The sequence below is a fragment of the Nothoprocta perdicaria genome, unplaced genomic scaffold (genome assembly GCF_003342845.1).
Source record: "Nothoprocta perdicaria isolate Ctin4 unplaced genomic scaffold, notPer1 scaffold_86, whole genome shotgun sequence".
Taxonomy (NCBI): Eukaryota; Metazoa; Chordata; class Aves; order Tinamiformes; family Tinamidae; genus Nothoprocta; species Nothoprocta perdicaria.
In genome coordinates this window covers 1,255,234-1,275,695 of record NW_020456154.1, presented here as the reverse complement: position 1 = coordinate 1,275,695, position 20,462 = coordinate 1,255,234, and the positions used below count along the sequence as shown (strand labels likewise).

General features: G+C 45.1%; 1 protein-coding gene across 1 annotated transcript in view; it reads right to left on the bottom strand.

The window, feature by feature from the left end:
* Positions 1 to 20,462, bottom strand: part of BTBD11 (BTB domain containing 11) — a 163,749-nt gene that overhangs the window by 68,121 nt on the left and 75,166 nt on the right. Inside the window, exon 2 of the mRNA XM_026052270.1 lies at positions 2,114 to 2,263. Within this exon, the coding sequence (XP_025908055.1) occupies positions 2,114 to 2,263 (150 nt within the window). The remainder of the gene's footprint in view (positions 1 to 2,113; positions 2,264 to 20,462) is intronic.

Below are 20,462 nucleotides of genomic sequence, written 5' to 3'. Positions count from 1 at the left end.
CCATAATGCCAGTTTAAAWGATCTCTGTTCTCCCTGCAACACCAGGGCAATGATAAATCCCTCCTCACCCTTTCCACCAACACATCTGAATCTCCAGGTAACCCCMCTGGCTCCTGCCCCATTGCTCAATGCTGCTTCCCCCATACCACAGATTCCCATTTCCCCCTCCATGGCAGASGTTTGTTGAAACAGATTACAACCTGTTACAACTGTAGAGACAACTGTAGATGACAACTGCAGAGACACATATGGAAATGCTGAAYGCACAACAAACCTCTTCGCACCCCCTGCTTTCCTTCCAGCTCAGTTTCCCCCTAAATAAATAACAGTTCTGCTTACTGAGAACGTGGAGCTCTGCACCAACATTGCCCCCAAGCCTTGCAAGCTTTGCCAACTGCTGCTACTCCTAGTCCTCCTTCCATGACATGCATCTGCTTGACATGGATGGGGAGGCACYCCCAGCTGCTGTCCACAGGGCTTTTTGGAGCGCCAGCAGCAGGCCAGCAGTGCCAACCTCTCCCTGCCATCCGCATGTAGCTCCCACGGATGAGCTACTTTCTTCACGTTACCCCCACGAAGAACATTTTGCTTGTGTTTGGAGGCAACAGGCATAAGCAGAGCAAACTATTTTAACTGAGAGTTTGAATCTGAGACAGTACGGAGATGGTAAATCTCTGCAAGTTCAAAAAAAGAAAAATAAAAAGCTGGGGGAGAATGAAAGAGCCTGGATTTTTGGGCAAAATACCGAAGTTCAGAGAAAAACATTCAAAAATTACTATCCATAAACTATCCATAAATTACTTATTAAAACACAACCATATGTCCTTTAAGAAAGAGACATGCATAATTCATAATGTAGTCAGCACATCGAAAGTCTGTTGTATATTTTATACTCATGAAATAAATAAGCATAAATTACTTGATTTGAATAACATCAAACATAAGTGATTCTAGAGATGGAGCCACACTTCACACTGAAGCAAGCACTCTGGGCTTGTTGATGTTTCACCAAAAGAGAGAAGAATCAGCAAGCTGAAAACAGAAATTCGTATTGTTGGCTTGCAAACAAACACTAGAGAGCTCATAAACGGCATATAAACTGAGACTGGGGACATAACGAAGCTGCAGAGGAGACTTCTGTTGCTACGGAAAATTGTAGGAAAATGAACACAAGTTGCCTGTGCGTGTTCTTTGCAATGTTGGTAAAACAGATGCTGATACTAAGAACCTCCTGTAAGCTTGGCTGCCTGTATTTTCTTATATTTGATATTTTCAGTTCCCTGACCGCAACCAGAATTTCACGGGAAAAAAAATCTTTTTTTTCTGAACTTTTCGTTTTTCTCACCCATAACCTCCTATCTCTAACTACACTGTAAGCATGTAATGATAAGGCTTCTGACTTAAGCCAAACTCAGAAGAGGCACTTTCAGTGTCTTTATCTCTATATTCCATAGGATTCGCATGGCATTCGTCTCCTACAAATATGACACCTAGGCAGTATTCAGAGACTTGTAAATAATTTATTTGTGCTGCAATCAAAGCTTTCAGAGTTTGACAGATACCATAGCTTATCACATCTCTCAGAAGGAGTTTTGATCAATAACAAATATTTTGTCTTCCAGGCACTTATTCYTCGGGTACAGGTTTAATTTGTGGTTCTCTTCCCTGCTGAAATTGGGAAAGGAAACATCCCTTGTAACATGGAGAGGCCTGGTCCTGCTTCAGATTTATGACTATTTCTTTGATTTATAGCAAACTTCAGCCTCAGAATGATATCCCAGTGAAATCAAAGACAGGACACTGCTCTTACAGATGTTTGCAAGCCTGGCCAATCTCTGAGGGGCTTTCAGGCACGGAAAGATGACATTTTTCACCTTCACAAATGGGAGCAGTGTGTGCAAACAAGTCATACCCATTTCTGTGCTGCCCAGGCCTTTGCCTTCGGCTTCCAAAGTGTCCATGGAGCATTAAGACAACTGGTCCTTCCCAGCGCCTTCTTCAATATCACACATATCCCCTTGTACCTCTCCTACAACACTAGGCTTTGGGTTTTGTATTTTTTTTTTAAACTTATAGGAAAAGCCGCTGACCTTAGGAAGGCCGTTGTACTTACTGAGTTCAGCAATGCTCCCCACGCGCGTGGCCAGCAGGGACTGCTCGATGGTCCTTAGCTCCGACTGGCTGAACATCTGCACCTCCCCGGGCTTGTTGGACCTCGCCTGGTCYTTGTGGAGGTTCAGGCTGTCCGGCAGGCAGAGAACACCTACAGCAAATTAAACAGACGGGAAGAATTCAGGCACTAGTACAGAGCCCAAAAGACAGCAGACACTTCTAATGCGGTATTGCAGATGAGTCAGGCTCGCAGAGGTGCCCCTCTAACATCTCTGAAAATCCCCTAGTCACTTCTGTTGGCACCTAGGGATAATTACTACAGAAAGTCCCACCAACGTGCTCAGAGATGAGGTCAACGGGGTCCCAAAGAAAACCCCTAGAAATTACTCTAAGGCCACACTAATTTAATAGAAAACGGTATCTTGGCAACCAAATTATTATAGATTGGTTTTAAAATGAGAAGGCTGTTACATTTACACGCTTCCCCTGCAAGGGGGATCCCGCTGACAATTGCCAAAGCAACRGAGCGGCTCCGACGCTCCAGTGCCACTGATGAGTTTATTGAATTCCTTTTGCAGCTGCGACTCCCGGCGATGGAACCGCTGCAGGCTCCAGCGGCCCACGAGGCCGAAGCCCCCGCAGCAGCGGATTTTGGCGGTGGAGGGGGTAAATAACGCATGGACAGAGGCCATGTCACGTACAAGCCATGACAGCGAAGCCCTCGAGCATGCCCGGGCACACGTTTATTAACCCAAGCCACCGCCGTGCTACAAAACTCAACGTATTTGCAACAGTGAACGCCCCAATATGGCCCTTCGTTAACAGATGCATGAACGTGCAGCGAGGGCAGTGACCCCCAGCAGGTCCACTGCCCCTGTCACCTTCCAGGTGCCCCGGGACACACTCAGGTGCACAGCCAGGCAAGCCTGGGGAATGGCGCCCGTTACCGGCAGCAAAACGGGATCCTACACCTGGCTGTGTGATTCGGAATAACCAGCTTTGGTGCTTCTGTCAAAAAAAAAAAGCCAGACTAGGATAAAAATGGCTTTTAGTGGTCTTTTTGACACACCAGGGAGAGGTATCTTCCCATTTGTTTAGCTTTTCTTCTTCTTTTTCTTCTGCTTTTTTTCCCTCCTCATGAGTCTATTTAGTTTCCGAGCTTGGCACATAAGGGGCCTCTAACTCTACTGGTCAGTAATGGGGCCGAAAGATGTAGTAATATAGGAGGTGCCTGCAGAATGGCTGCCTCAACCCCCTCCGTGCTGTTATCAAACAACTGTCCAAGTATCCCTGCATGGACATTTCTCAGACACGTCCTTAGTCCCATCAACTTGCCCCTTGACTCCCCCTGCACACGTTTCCCTCCGCCTGGTAAGAGAGTTGGATTCAAAAGTTGTATTTGCAGCAGGGACCTAAAAAGCTCAGTCCTGCGGGAAGAGTCCCTTGCTCAAGGCAAAGGGCAGCAGTATGGGCTGGAAACCTGGGGTCTGGCCCCCCATGGCTGCAGAGCACCCACCCATGGCTTGCATGGGTGATCCCGTCCGGCAGCGCGCCCTTCGATGGGATCACCCACGCAAGCTCTACTGAAATACCTGGACAAATGCTCTGTGAGCCCGTTCAAACACTGCACACAGAAGAGCAGCAGCAGCCTTAATCCCTACCCTGGCACCAATCCCAGTGCTGTAGCCTCCAAAAAAAAACAAAAAAAAGTCACATTGGTCAAGAGAGATGAATGTGACTTGTCAGGAAGAGCTCCGGAGGACATCCGACATAACAGCAGAGAAGATGAAATTAAATGCACCGAGGTAGAAGACGTTAAAAAAAAAAAAAAGCAGCAACAACAGATTATTAAACCGGCTTTCAAAATTCTCCTGCGATCATTCAGGGCCTGCCTCGCATCAGCTCTTAGCGAACTAATCACCATTTATATTCCGGAGGGGTATGGAGCTTGAGAAGTACAACTCCCAGGTTTAAAATGCCGGCTTTGCTTGCATATTTTAAGAAGTATTCTCTATAGGAAATCTTTCTAATTTATTCAGACTATTCTTTGGAATTTTAATGGATAGGAATTAAGGCAATATTGGAAGAGGCCTCCCTGCAGAAAACAGGTGTATAATTGACCTAATACTGCAAGAGACTGTTAAACATCAGGAACGGTGTACAAACAAGGTTAGGGCACTTAAAAAGTGAATATCCAACGAGGAAAATACCTTTCTGTTAAGATACACCCTAAATGTGAGAAAACCTCTGTTTTAAGCTACTTTTACAAATAAGATTTAAACGGTTTAATATATGCAGAAGAGATTTGTCGGGTGATCAAAGCCCTGGAATACAGACATTTTATCCTCAACTTTGCCCCTTTGTTCCCATTTCCAGGCATCTTTGCTACAAATAGCCCTGTTGATTAATTACTCTGTTCTTTAGCAAGGGGGGCAAATTATAGGACACGTCATGCCAAAGTTTTTTTTTTTCCSCTTTCTTTTTTATCTGGGGTTTGAGATTAGTCAAGACATGCGACAGCCAAACATCTGATATTTATATGCCAATTTAAAGGCTATAATTGACCGCAGCGGGTGACCGGTGCTGTGTTCGAAGGCTGTTTATAACTCTCATAATTTTGCTGGATCCAAATCTGCTTTTCACTCGTACAGAGAAAAGGGATTCTTCTGCTCAGGCCACCCATTCTGCCAGGTTTCCAGCTTCAGCTGGTTTCCCCAAAAATGAATTTTTAAAAGTCACAAAAAAATGCCTAAAAATGCACGGCTTGATGAACTGTTTTGCCTGTTCTTTCATCCTGCCCTCCCTCGCACCTGAGCGGGAAACGGGCACCAAACCCTGGGATTTGGGGCTGTGCTCCAAATGGGAGCACCGCGACCCACGGAAAAGTCACCCCCTGTCAGTACAGAGCTGTCTCTGGAGGGAGGAAAAGCCCTTGTCTGCTTTYGAAGCTGCTCGTGGCCGAATGGAAACACAAAGAAAATAACTGCAAAAGTTAGTAAAAACGCTCCACTGGGCAATATGATCCAAGTTTTCTCTGCTCAGGCATCTAGCAAGACCTAATGCATGTGTTTTGACTACAAATAAAAATGCCATAGAGATGATAAAACATTTTTTTCCCCCTCACATTTTAGTAGAAATATTTCTTCTTTTGGAAAGACTGCCTGTTTTTCTATATACATATTAATTTACATTCTGGATAGAGGCTAGGAGGTTTTGCTGCTATTGTTATTTTTCTTTAAAGGCTCTACTTTGAGGAGAAAATAATTTAAAGCATCTTTGACATCCCTTTCTTATCAGGCAAATGTAAATATCTGTGGAAAATAGTTTATATTCCTACTGTAAAAAATAGCTGGATTCCATTAAGTTTGTAGAAATTAAGGGTGCAGGACAGATACCAGACAAACTGCTTTACAAAACGAACTGAAAATCACACTTAGGTCTAAATAGTCTCCAAAATGTGGTACTGCAAAGTGCTCCAGTGAACACCAGCACGSCCAAAAAAAGACTACATTTAGGGGCAGGAATTCATTGGATCCTCCCACCCATTTGATTTCTTCCACAGTGGCATGGGACTAACACAACTTCAAGTCCAATCTCCAGCTCTAAAAAAATCATGTGAGCTTCAAGAGAGACCACAAGGCATCCAAATGAAAATTCCCCTTCTAAAATCGCACATACCAAACTACTTTCCAGCACCGCAGAGTAAGCTTGAGATCTACAGCACAATGCCTTTCAGAAAGAAAGCAAAAGAACAAAAATGCTGCCAAGTATGTTTGCAATAACCATACACTTCATGGGGTGAGGATGGAACACCTGACATTCCCACATGTGGAAAAATTCTTTCCTGACCCTGTGTTTAGTAGAGAATTACAACACCCATGATCCACCATCCACAGCCCACAACAGATTTTTAAATACAGCCTGATACAGCGTCCCAACACAGACATGCAAGAGCTGGTCACCTCAAGGTGACAAAAACCTTCACGTACATATTCAAACTTGAGAAGAAACCCATTGGCCTCTGCTGTTTGAAGCTACCTGCACTGTGGCTCCTTGGCTCAACCTGTCAACCTGACAGGCAAGGCAGATGGAAAAGCTCCTCACTTCTCTTTACAGAAATTAGACTGTGGGGGAAAAAAAGCCACCTTAATGCTAATTTCATCAACCAGTGCTCTTTCAGTTAACTGAAGACCTGGAAAGTATTCAAGGCAAGGAGTGCTCACTGTCTTCTTTCCACACATTCCAACCCAGTTAAATAATAGGGAGTGCCTTAGGATGGAGAGAATAAAAAGTGTTTGGGAAAGTTAGAAGGTGATATAAAATTTCCAGAATTAAGCCCTAGAGCAGGCAAAGTAGCCCAAATGAGTAGAACAGGGCAAGACACTGAGACATTAAGAAGGATCACCAGCTTTTCATTTAGCTTCAAGATGCTGGCATAAAGAAGGTAAGGTAAAATTCATTTCCATTTCATAAATGGGGCAAAAGTAAGCCACAAGAAAGCTTAGTAACAAATTCAAGGTGCAATAAAAAGTGTTAAGAGGAAAGCAGAAAGAGAACATAACGCCTCTAGTTATGCAGTATAACCACAAGAGATCACCCTTTCTCTCCTGCAGAAGAAACTCAGCAGAAGATGCTTAAAAATGAAAGAACAAGGAGCCTAAGAAATCTGCCAAGAAAATAATCAATAGCAGTACCCACTGATGTATGAAAAATAGAAGTTGTACAAGCTCCATAGATTCTGGTTTCTTACCTGCTGGAACTTCCCTTCCAGAAGAACTGCAGAGAACAGTCATCTGAGTCTATGCAAGTGTAGCTGTTTATTTTATTTGGCCACGTTTGGAGGTTTTGTCCTAGCAGTTTTATCTCTGGCTCCTTGCAATTGGAAATTTTAGTAACTGTGTATCTGCAGTACAGCCTTTTTTTCCCCAAAAGATGTATGTTTGTTTTCAGGGCAGTATCGCAGCTGAGGAGGATTAGATTTCATCAAGAGCCAGAATGCATGATCATCGTCCCCAGCACAGTACCTCTGTGAGATATTAGAACAGATGTTATAGGACAACAAGATAACAGAATTATATCAGAAAATGCTGTGATGACATATTTTCACGTAAGGAGCTTGTTAGCATAGTGCACTCTACTTAATTGGGATGTTCTCCTTATTAGGATCCTTCAAAGGCAATCGGTTTAGCCTAATGATAATGAGTGGCAATCACTGTTGCTTAAAGTGGCCAAGGAGTAACAACAATTCAAGTAAATGAGGATATACTCAGCTAGTAGCAAGTAGTTAAGTGGCGTACAACCAAGCGGAACACAGGATGAATCTGATTGTTTTAAAAGGAAAACAAAGAAATATCAGAAGATCAGACCACACAGATGCTGCTAAACATAGAAACTAAACTTCTGAATCAAAAGCTACAGCTACACATCTATTTTGTGTATTAGGATATATAGAGAGCAAAATCTTGGTCTCACAAAAATCARCCACAGAACTACAAAATCCTCGAAACAACACGTAGTTTAGTGAACACGAAGCAAGCTGGCCTGCAAGCCAGAGTAGTCCAGGGGAGTCATCTCCTCCTGTTTATCCCTGGCCCTTCCCGCTACGGGCAGTGCCAGTGCCCCTCMGAGCCGTGGCGATGCTGCTGCCAGCTGAGGAACAGCAGACACGGCRCCTTGTTGCCTTCACAGAGCAGACACGCGCCGAGCCCATGGCAAGCTGCCTGCAGCACAATGGCTACATCCCCCTTCCTCTCCCTCACGGGGGTACCCGGGAGCACCAGGCTCCGTTACCCATCCCTGATTCTCACAAAACTTGCAGGAACTTAGGTAGGCACAAGAGCACCTTGCACCACCCTTCCTCCAAAGCAGGCTGCAGCTGGCCAGTAATTCAGAAGTAAGGAAGGGGACAGACAAATAGGACAACTGCTCAAGCTTTTGTTTCCTTAGGAAAGGAAAGAACAACAAATTGTCTTTTAGAGATAGCAGAGCCATGTAACATACACAATCACAGAATCATCGAGGTTGGAAGGGACCCCTGCACCCCATCTAGTTCAACCCCACTGCACAAGCAAGGCCACCGACAGCACATGGCACAGGACAGTGTCCACGTGGGCTATGAGAATATCTCCAGGGAAGGAGAATATAAGAACTGAAGTCTTCATGGAGTTATTCCGCTTCCACATATTGAAATGAAAAATTACTGTGCTACCACTGTTGTCTTACCTAGCTCACCCAACCCCAGAAATCCAACCACTGTAACGTCGGTCTGCAGGAAAGGTGAGGGAGAAGCAGAACTGGATGGCACCTCTGCTTGGAGGACAGTGGCTCTCCCCTGAGAGACATCTCTCTCCTTGGTGACTTTTTATTGACTTAACAACAGGAAAAAACACTCAATAGCATGTTCTGATCGACAACATTATTCCACTCGCAGTGTCCATAAAGGCTCAGTGCTAGTGGGGACTTTTTTTGGCWCAGAGATGTGTGAGATGACAGGGTGCGTTTATTTAATACGCAGTCCCCTCAAGCTCAAGATTACCCTCTCCTAAGCTGTACTGCCCTGGAAGCGGTGATTTGGAGGAGATTTTCTATTGCACTATTTGACAGGAGGCATCCAGATAAATAAAGGAAAAAATACATATACCAGTATCATCTTCCTTCCCTACCAAATGCAAATTAAGAAAAATACACGCTGCTCTCAGCGTCTCAATAGCAGCAAGAAGTTGATAGATTGTGGGAAATCTGGAGAAGGGAAAACAGGATGATAAATGCGTTGGCAAGTGCCGGATAGTGAGGAAAGCTTCTAACTAGTTGTGTTTGGAGAGCACACAGCTGCAAGTGCTGCAAGGCGGCAGCCGCACGCAAAAGCGGGATGGATGAGCACCGGTGTGAATATGGATGCTGGAAATACAGACATGAAACTAGTATTGGTTAGTACTGATACACCAAGAATGGATCTGGCTGAAAAGAGGCACTGTCCCCAGACGATGAGGCTATTACATGGCGAGTCAGTAGAAGGGTTGGACTTTGAGTCACTAACATGACAAAGAATGAGTTCACAGCTTTTTCTTTTGGGGAAAAAAAATAAAAAAAAAAGGCAGCTTCTAGCAGCAGAACAAAAGCCCTCAGTGATTCACAGCTTAATACTCTTTCCTAGAATCTGAAATTTCCTTTAGCCATTACTGTCAATCTCCCTAGATGACCAGCCACGACAGATGAGTTCCTGTCCAGCAGCCCTCATGTGGGCTCCCAGAAGAGCCCAACTCCGACAAAACGCTGTCTTTTCTAACCGAGCAAATATTCATAAAGGCAGCACCAGCAACGAATTAAGCATTGCAGTCTAGGCATATACTCAAGTCCTTTCTTTATGAACTCTCCTGCAGTTTCTTGCAATATGACCATTTTGGACTTGCCGAGAAATGATGGACGGTTTCAATTGCAAACGGACAACCCCATGACCCTCTGTCTTGCTCCTCCTTACTCAACACAGAGCCCCTTTCTGTGAGATCTGCTCTCCTGACAGGTTTTGCCCCAGCTCCTGCAGCTGGATTAWAGCAGTATAAAATTCTTGAGATAACAACCTTCTTTCTGCTGCTTCCTCCRTGCACCACCATTCACGTGGCTGAGGCACTACCTCTGAAGGTCTAAAACCTTCAGCAGGCTGGAGACATCATGTCCACTGCTGAGCAGTTGCCCTGAGTGTTATACAATATACATGGCAAGAGTGGTTAGTGCACCTTAAAAATACCTGGTGTGTTTGCTTCAGTGTTTGCAGAGATTAGTATGCTTTTTGCAGAAGGGATCATTTGCCAAGGTTCAAAGTTTCACACTTTTGAACACCGCCTTATGCAAAACCCATGAGTAATGCCTAACAGAGCCAACAGTCAGGGCTCATACTGAGCACAGGACATTCCCAAACAGTTACCAACCATATATCCTTCACATGTCACCAGCAGGTACGATGTGAGCAGTTGAAATGCGATCCTGAAGAGTGGGATGAAGCTTCTGTGGTGCCCAGATGCTCATTGCGTGGCACTTGGGATCCAGCTACGTTTTCCTCCAACTGTGCTCAAGGGAACTACAGCTGCTGAAACATCTAGCCTTACAGGGGTGGGGTCACTGGATGACTGCAACATGACATTTGTTGTTTGATTTCTAAGTCACCCTCCATGAAGGCATTAGGCCTTGTCTGAGAAAGAGCTACAACTGCATTTAAAATTACAGCAAAACCGATTGCTATCTTTCAGCTTAAAAGCCAAAATCATGCTCCCTGCAAGCGTGTGGAGCACAGCACCATACCTCGGGGGGAAATGCTGGCATGACTCCCATCACCTCCRCCAGGGTCGGGAGTTCAGCCCTGGGGCTAAGAGTTTGGGGTAAGCAGGAGCATGCGGAGCCCACAGTGAAGGTTGAGTAATTAGAAGCTCCTTTCAAGTGTTTGCACAGATGAGTATCAGATGAGCCACCCCACCCACGCACTGAAAGCCCACACGTAAGTGAAGAGCGGGGAGACCTTCAGAAACGCCCCCTGCTATTTATTTATGGGCTCCCAGGCAGTTCTGCAGCACCGGAGCTCCCATATGGATGGGGTAACCTCTGCAGGTCCTTCAACCTGGGCTTCGATGGCTTTTCACTGCAGACCTAATGCCAAGAATTCGCTTGGAAACTTGACTGCCTGGGAAGCCTGGATCCCAGCCATATGAGTGTCCCTTCCCAAAGCAGCCTCTACATTGTTTAAGAGTTTCCACTTGGCTTACTACACAGAAATTACTTGTTAATGCCGGGCGCTTCATGATCCAGGTCTTTGATATAGATACCTACAACAATAAATCAGGGCTGACCTGTAGGGGTTAGCCTATATATAGAGAAAGAGATGGTAAAATCATTAGAGAATAAAAACTTACAAGAAGAAAAGTCAGATTATATCCCCAGAACAGTTTCATGATGGACTGCCATGCAGATTGGCTGGCGAAGCCCTCTGCAGACCATTCAAATCCTACAAAAGTGATGGACATGCTCTTTCCTCTCCCAGCTATGAACAAAGTCAACATGAGTTGACTATGTTCAGCTGCCTGAGCATATCAGAGGGCTACTAAAGAGTCTTAAAGTCTACTTTACAAAGGTGTAATTTGTTCCCTTTGATCCTTGAAGGATATCTATTTGTATGGTCCAAATTTTTAGATATACAGTTTTATTCCTAAAACACCTAATTCATTTTCTGAAAATGATGCCCTCAATTATTCTTTCCAGGGASAAAAAGCTGCACATTATTCTCAGGGGGGGTAAAGGTCAAACCTTATCTTTTCTTTTTATGCCAAATATTCAGATCTGAACATCTGCATTATTAATCTCTTTCACTTCTTCACTCAGACAGCCACACATAGAGCTGCACATCCACCAAAAAAACTGCAGCAAAGGAAGGTTATTAAGCACTCAAAGGTTGGGTCACCCCGTAGCTTTTTAATTCAGGTCTCACATGAGTTTTCATTACAAGGCAACCTGTAGCTGCACATCTGCATGTTTGCTACTCCATCACACCCTCCAAGCACACCCAAACGACCGCGTTTGGTGAAGAAACAGCTACGCGGCGATGCAGTCTTTCCACTCAGTGCCGTCTTTGGCACCACGTGGACATAAGGTGTCATCCATCCTCTGCTCTGAGCGCACACAGATCCCTTCCCTGCTACTCYGTGCTCAACCCGAGGCCTCCTGTACGCGTCCAGCACGGTCTGCACTGCCCCGTGAGCACTGGGCAGCAGCAGCAGCCGTGCGCGAGCCCTCCTTGGGGCTTCCCAATAAACGAGCACCGGGACTTAACAGGAAAACAAGCTGTGAAGCACTATGGGTTCTCTATTATTTTTTCCACCCGTAGCCTCAGTTTTGGAAATGGCTGAGCCAATTTGGCTAAAAATGTATTTTTACATCAGCTGGAAGGAAATGTCTGCCCTAGAAAAAGTTAAATGCAGTTGGTCAGAGTGTGGAAAATATGACCGAATGAAATCAGGGGCGTGTAATGATAAACCCCAGGTAGCCCTAACAGCAGCCCATGCTAACTGCTTCACCTATTTTATCTCTTCTGCTGAATTTATTTAGCCTTTTTCCTTTGAGGGAGGCTGAAAGAATCCAAATGATATTTTAAAACATCTAGGAACTACTTCAATAAAGCAGCATTACATAACAGATAAGCTGACTGAAGAACAATACAGACTGCAAAGGACATTGAGACCGCACATAAATCTCAGAAAAGGATTCAAGTCAAAACTCCAGGCAAAAAGAATCCTCAAATAATAAAATACTTTAAGGTAAACTCTTCGCCTGACTCCATCTTCTTAACGGTCCAATAAGCCCCATGCCAGTCTCTCGGATGCATGTCCAAAGCAGCCAGTTCATGCTCTCTTCCCTCATTCCACTCGCATGCAGAGCAGGGTTTCATTTTCCATGGGCCGAGATCATGGCAGTGAACTGATGCTCTCAGCTCTCTGGGACTGACTCCTCGGGGTCCTTTCCAAGGACTACAACTGAAATATGTCTAATCCTTTAATTGTGAATATCATATTGTACCCGGAACTCACCAACCCTGGAGATACTTGATAGACATTGTTGAAATTGGCTTTTACCATAAGCTGAAGTTGCACCTATTCTAATCTCTTGCTCTATGGATAAGCACAACAAAATGTTGTCCAGCTTACATTTTTTAATATTATCAGTGATATGAACCACAGGGAATTATAAAAGTTACAAAATTTTGAGGATAAAATAGTTTAAAAAGACTGATTTACTGAAAGAATTSTATTCTCACAGAACTCTATCCTGAGAGAATTATTATTTTTTAAAATAAAAACACACCATGAAGTATTAATTGCAGCGCACACACTGTAAGACCTACAGGAATTCTGAGCAAGTTTTCGCTGTTTCAACCATATGTCATGAGGAATGTCAACAAGGAGAGAATAAAAAAAAATCTAAATTATAACTAATGATTTTAATTCCATTATAGTAAAAAGGCGAGTTCCCTAACCTAATCATTTGAATGTTCGTGGCCTCCAACCCTGATCAGACAATGCACTGCCATTCACTTGCCCCCAGAGACCATTACAGGTCAAGAGTGATCTCTGGGCTTCATTAAGAAATTAAACAGAGTTCATATATATGTAATCTTTAAGCAGGAAAGTAACTCTTAACTTCTTGTTGAACTTGAATGACTCTTGGACTTGATTGTGCAACCAGATGCTGGCAGTGCCACCTGCACATACATTCACCTTGGTCTGGCGCCAACAGTCAAAAATGCCAAGACTAAGGTAAAAAGCTGTTGTCCTTCATAATCATCACGGGGCAGGCTCTGTATTGCAATGCCTGTCCCCTTTTTGTTTATTCATCTCAAGGTAGCTGTTCATAGGACCCAATTCTTTTCCTAAGTGAGCTCTGTTGACGCTGTGGGAAATTGGTGTATGGGCATCTGACGTCTCATGAACACATCAAAGAACTCCAGTGCATCAACATGAAATACCATATTAAGTAAAACAATGCACTTTCTGATGTTGCTGTTGCTTTCCAAGCTTAGTTTTACTGCACTCAGACAAAAATAGACTGTCAATCTAAGAACCGACTTACTGGCAGGCAAAGCTGAACCGAACACTGTTTTCCCTTGTATAAAAGGGACAGTACTTGAAAGACATCTTGCATGTGGGTCATCTTATTGACATGAGATTTGCCTAAAGAAGAAAGAGGGCTCTTCTCACCCAAATTCCTTGGGTTAATCGGGTACCAATGTGACTGATCTGCACACTAAAAATAACTTGTTGAGTCAGAAAGCTGTTTCTAACCGCTTCAGAAGTGTAATCAACTACCCTGCTCCCTATCTCCTGCAGTGGGAGCCCAGTGTAATGACAATATTCCAAAATATGCAGGTCGCCACAAATATGGCTGCACCGAGCAAAGCCTTCAGTATGAGGCCTGAAAACTGGATTTCATGAAGTGGTATTGTGAAGAAAAAAGTAAAACATGGAAATTATTGTTTGGGATATTTCCAGAAACGCAACTCAGAATTTAAACTTTTAAAACATTCTTGAGATGGCTTCAAAATCATGGGAAATATGCAGGAGGAAGCAATGGCTTTCACGTCCAAGCAGAAATACAATTACAGTGTCCTTGGGACACATAGCTGAAGAGTCAGCATAAACCAATATGATGCAGACAAGAGARATGAGGAGCTACTGAACTGTGGTCTATCAACACGACTCACAAGATTAATACAAGCAGCTGTAGAGCAGGAAAACAATAAAAACGTAAATGATGAAAAGTAATTCTCATGCTAAGACGCTCTGCATGTGTCTGAGGAATGTAAAGACAGCTGAGATTGCAATAGGGTTCATATAGTCTACTCTCCTCTTACATGTTTTTAGTTAATAGTAACTGACTGGCAGACATCATTTTGACATCCAACCCATTTTAACTACACGGAAAACATTAAGTTACTTCAGGAGCTTTAAAAATAAGGAGACCAACCAAGAAATCTTTCTGGAGCTAAGAGAGAAGAGACATTCAAAATACATGAAACCAAAGCACAGGAATACTAAGGATCTTGGCAACAGCCAGAACCTACAGGTCCTAAATGAAAGGGAACAGGAGAGATGGACTTAGACAAAAACAAATACATTTTTGATGCCCCTCGACAACAGCACTTCACCTACTTCATGAGGAACCCTCCTGGACGTGGCAAACCCAGCCTGCACCAGCACCACCGCAGCGCATCCTCCTCGGCTGCTGCAGAGGAAGCGCGCAGGCAGACGTGTGGAGCCCACGAGCACGAACCACGCTGTGCATCCCCATCTGGCATTTTGTGTGTCAGGGACAGCTACTTGGCCTGGCTTTCCTCTGAAAAGGAGGAGGCTTTCCTTCTGCAGAGGAAGAAATGCCTGCCTCAAAAAAACCCCAAAATCCTATCCACCTCCTCTTTCCTCCCCAGAAAGGGTGCAAGTTGCCAAAAGCCAGGTCACATAGTTGGTGCATTGAGCTGCCATGTTCATATAGTGATGATCCTAATGCAGAACAACACGAGAACTGGGTTCCCTGATCCATTTTCCAGCTTTCTGCAGTAAGACTTTCCTCGTCTTAGCAGCCTTAAGATGGACAGGAGAGACACCCACACCTCCGGCTCTACCTTTGCTTGCTATAAGACAACACAAGCGTGTCCACACGGAAGTAAACCAGTGATCCAGCTTGTAAAAAGAGAGGCCCGTGGGACAGGCAGGACACGCTGCCGCCCCGCGGGCGGCCGAGGCCCTGCCGYGTGGACGTGCAAGGCGACCCCTCAAGCGGGCAGGCGCTGCTGCTCGGGGCGGCCCGAGGAGGCCCCATGAGCCGCCTGCCCCTGGCCACAGCCTCCCTTGGCCACAGCTCCCCGGGCTATACACAMGCATTCGACAAGGCTCTTTCTTATCCAGTTCCCTCGTGGCGGCTTATTCGGGCTCCCATCAAAACTCGTCGTGGTTTCAGCTCCAGCCTGCACTCCGAGGGCCGAGAGCAGCAGGAGCGCATGGGAAAGCAGCACGAGCAAACCCTGCAGCGAGAGAGATGCCGGAGCCTGTGAGAACAGGCCGCTCTCCTTCCTGCCGTCGCGGCACACGGGATGCGTGTACGTGATGTTTAGGCAGCTTGAGGTGCTGCGGTTTGCAGGCTGTGGTTGTGATCGCGTGCAGGAACAGCCGGGCGGGTTTAGCCAGCCTCAGTTTCCCTCTGCACAGCGCTGGGGAGCGCGGCTTTGGGATGCTGGCTGAATATTAGCTGCACACGCTCGTGCTCCTCCTTTGCCTTCGCAAAGCCCTTAGCACAAACCCTGGCCTGCTGTGGGTTGAAGGGCTGGGGTTGCTTTATTGCTCTTGCAAGATGACGCCCGCAAAGTGAGATGCATTATTGTAATAAAGGAAACAACAGTTAGCAAGACAGCTAGAACTTTATTTCCAATATATACCACCCAAGCCATTAGCAAATATTAGGGGATTCATCTCCCTCAAACCTTTCCAATGTGTGGGGGGGGAATATTAAGCCTCTGTTAGTTTACGCAATTAAGGCAGAAAATTTTAAATCTGTCACCCTGACAGGGAGAAGAGGTATCAGTATCTGCAGCGAAACCGGGATGCAGACATTGCTCGCTCTTAACTCACCAAGACCAACCTCCTTCCCTGTAACGCGCGACAGAAAGGGCAGCCCAGAAGTGGGAGAGAGGCTCTCCTGGGGCAGTCGGCAGACACGGCCAGCGACGGAGGCTGAACGATACAAACACCAAAGGCAAAGATACACCTCACAAATGCTTTAAAGCATGGATTTGTAAAGGGAGCTATGTTCTATCTTGATGCCATACAGAGAGGTGTCACACTTGGTATGTATGCTGACACCAGGGATATTGCTGCTTATTTATACCACCAAGAGGATCCAGAATTAGGCAAGAAAATTCTGCCCTCCCCCCCCCCCCCCCCCCCAAAAAAAAACCACTATTCATGATGAAAAATCAAGAGTGCGCCGTGCAGCAGTAACAGGTAGATAAAGAAACATTGTCCTCTTTGGGACCTTCTCCCTTACCCCAGCATGAGGACCAYGCCCTGCAGCCAGAGCTGGTTCCACACAACACACCTGGGAAAGGAGCTGGGGTCAGGACTTGTCATTCCCCCTGACCATTTGCCATAATGTCCACGTGAGCTCAAACAAGCCCCCCGGACCCTCTCCTGCCCCAAGTTATTCCCTGTGCTCATTGGGGAAGCCACAAGGTCTTGCTCAAATGACTCCTGAAAGGCACCTTGAGCGCTGCCGATGAAAAGTGGCCCATTACAAAAGCAGTCTCCGGAGGAGGTTTATTAACAAACTGCCTCTCAAAAAGACTCAGGGCAGACGGAAAGCTGGAAAGCTTAAACACAGTGGCCTGTTTAAGAGCATGGCCTGCGTGACAGCGAGGTGAGCTCTGTCGCTTGGGCACGTTTCAATCCCGTGACACAGCGGTGAAAATGAAGCGCTCTTAAAAAAAATATTCCCCTCACCCAGCGCCAACGTGGAGGTTAATAAATCCAGATGTGCAGTATTTCAGCTCTCAGGACTGTGCCTTGTTCGAAAAAAAAAAAGAAAAAAAGAAAGAAAAATGTGAGGAGGAAAGCACACTTTATATTCATTAAAGAGCTCCCAGGACCGAACAGCCTATCTGAGAGCTGAAGGAAAGAATGAAAAAAAAAAAATACAAAGTGCTGGTGTTTCAAATCACACAGAGCAAATACTCAAGGGCAGTGAAATGTTATGAAGTAGCTTAGGGGAACTGTTTAACAGGCTCAAAGACACTTTTAAACATTGCATTATTGGGAAATTCAAATGCCAAAAACCCCTAATGCTTGCTTAAAAATAAACACAACTCAAAGAGCAAAACTGGAGCTCCTGTATGTGCTGATTTCTTTCTACAGCTTTCAGCGTACGCTCTGTCTAGTCAGGGCGTCAAACTTATCTCTTCAAACATGAAAAGAAAAAAAGGAAATTACACTTTGTGAGTGCCAACGTTCTCAAGAAWGAAACGTAATTCCAAGAGCTGGGGCAGCATCGAACATGCAGGGGCTTTTACCCAACTCCTCCTCTCTGGTTCCTAACTGCATCCTCACCCGTATCTTGGCCATTCAATCTGCGATACCTAGTAGCACCTTTCATAGATTTACAGGCTTTTAGATCTATCACAGCCTTCTGCTTTTCTGCAGTCTCTGGTGGAAAAAGCAAATGATAAAGAAAAATGCCTAAGSAAAGCGTGTGCAGGCTGCCAGCGAAAGGAAAGACACATTGGAAATAACTCAGCCCTTGAAAAAAACAATCAGTATTGACAGAGTTGATAAAATTATGAAGTACTAGAAAACTCATGAAAGAGGAGGGCAACAGACTCAGGACAAGGCAGCATTCTGTCTTGGCTTTGCTCATTATTGTGCAGTTACTTCTGCTTTAATACTGATTTGCAGAAGGGGCGCAGGGATGAGCGCGCTGGAACATCGGGCTGTGGGATGAGCAGCTTCGGGACAGGGAGCTCGTGAGCCCCTCTGCTTTGCAAAAGGAAGTTAATCCTGATTAAGAGCATGCTTGGAGTATGAGCAGCACATTGAACAGAGAATTGAATCGGAATTGAACAGAGGTGAATGCTCACGCAAATTATTCTGGTTTCAAATTTAATATGCAATGGATTTGGAATGTGGAGGTTTGATGTCAGCATCTCCATTTTCCAAGGAATAGAAGCCCATGGCTTGAGTCTCTTCTCTATATGACATGCTTTAAAAGAAGGAAAACAGGAAGAGTGAGAACATCTATTACTCTTAAGAGAAAGTTCAACAAAATTGCGAAAGGACAGTGATAAATGACCCGAACTCAGCCATTAAGTGGAATATTCTTAAACAGATGAAGGCCACAAGAAACGGGTTTCAGACAAGACAAAATTCATACAGATCAAAGGTTGGGGAGGGGGCTTTTTTATTTGCCAGCTCATCTGTTTTTTGGTTTTTAGACATTTAAAATAATGTACCAGACTAAGCTCTCCATCATTACAGTGAAAAATGAGGAGTAATGCCAGTAATGGGAGACTACCACTGTGCAAAATAGCCTAAATGGAAATTCTGTTGCTTCTTCTTTTCTGGGGGTATAACTAGACCTAATCAGAAGCTTACTAACAACTTACTTCCAAAGCCCAAAGGATGCCAGCAGAGCTGGAAAACAYGCAGCCCGGGCAAAATAAGCCTTCTTGCCCTATGACAGAAAGTACTTCTCTCTGCAAAGCTGTTGTTTAACAATCCCAGCTGAAAACACAGGTGGATAACAAGCACTTACAAATTATTTAACCTAAAATTCACGCTGGGGTTTGTTAGCCTTTGCTGGAAGGGACATTTGGCACCCAAACCTGCTCGCAATGACAAGCGGGCTCAGCAGTGGGCATTCCCAATAACACCAAATGGAGGCCGGCAACGTTTTCCCTGACAAGCTTTAAAATGAATTTTGTCAGTATGTTTCTTGGATGCTTTTCTCTGTCAAAAACTTTTGTTTATCAAGCTCAGGGAAATCATTTTGGTGAACAACATGAAAGAACAAATACCCAGGAAAACCTTAAAGAAAGAGGGAGCGAATAATGTGACCTGAAAGATCATGTGTTGACCAGATTTGCACTGTAATAATCACTGAGGAAAGCACTGAATGGCAAAATTCCCTCGTCATAAACTTTAGAGATTTCAAGAAAGTAATTGCTGGCTTCCGTCACTGTTCACTCTGGAACATCTTGAAGCGTGAGGCTTGCCAACAAAAATAATTACATCATCAAGGCTTTATATCGGGCTGCAGCTTGAATACTTGAGGCAAATGCAGACTCGAGCACGCGGTGCAACGTAAAGGCTGGTGTCAGATCAGCAGGAATTTGCTCACTTCTGTAGCTGGGCACTGCAGTCAACTTTTTGCTGGGAAAACAAATGTGAAAGGTAACGATATACGGCTGAGCACCACGGCCCTGGAAAATCCAGATATTGCTTATGTCCCGAGCCCTCCAAGTGTTCCTCAGCCAAAACGCCACGTCTGATAAAGGGCAGCAATTTGATCTAGCGCTGAAGGAAGACAGGGCGAGCTGGCTGCTAGGAAGGGAAAAATGTAATTAGAGCACAACCTCCATCTTACAAGAAGTGATGCCGTTTACACAGTAATTGGCCATAATTCACAGCCTATTGGGATAATGTCACAAACTGAAGGGACGGCAGTTCTGCTCGGCATCTTAAATGAGATTCATCCATTAAGAATTACCTGCAGCTCAAACGCCGAGCTACGAGGCTTCAGCTGGAAACGTTATTCCTACCTTGGTACACAGACGGAAGGGCTRCGACTCCATCAAAGGTGCAGAGACAAGTGCCAGCAGAAGCAAGGCAATCAGAAAATCCTGGGTGTTTCATTAATTTAATTGAGAGGAACAGCAGAGATGTGCTCCAAAGAAGGCTCTGATCTGTACAGCTATCGCTAGAAAAGGCGCTGGAAATACTTGCCTAGTGTGTTTGGCGTGGAACTGGAGCAGGAGGAGGTGGAAACAAAAATAACCCTGAAGAACAGGAAAGGACACGGGAGGTTTTACAAAGCCCAGATGCTTCTCTCGGGGTGGATTTTCCTTATCTTCAGCTGCACTAAATGCTGGCCCAAGGAATACAGCCCCCCAAAGCAGCAGCTTCACATCGACCCTCCGGGCAGAGGTGGTGGCTGCTCACGTACCCCCACTGGCAGCAGGACCCCGGATTCATCCCACGCTGTAGGGTCCTGCCCCGGCTACGCCTGTTCTCTCACACGTGCAGAAAGGCAGCCCAGCGTGCAACGCTCGCAGG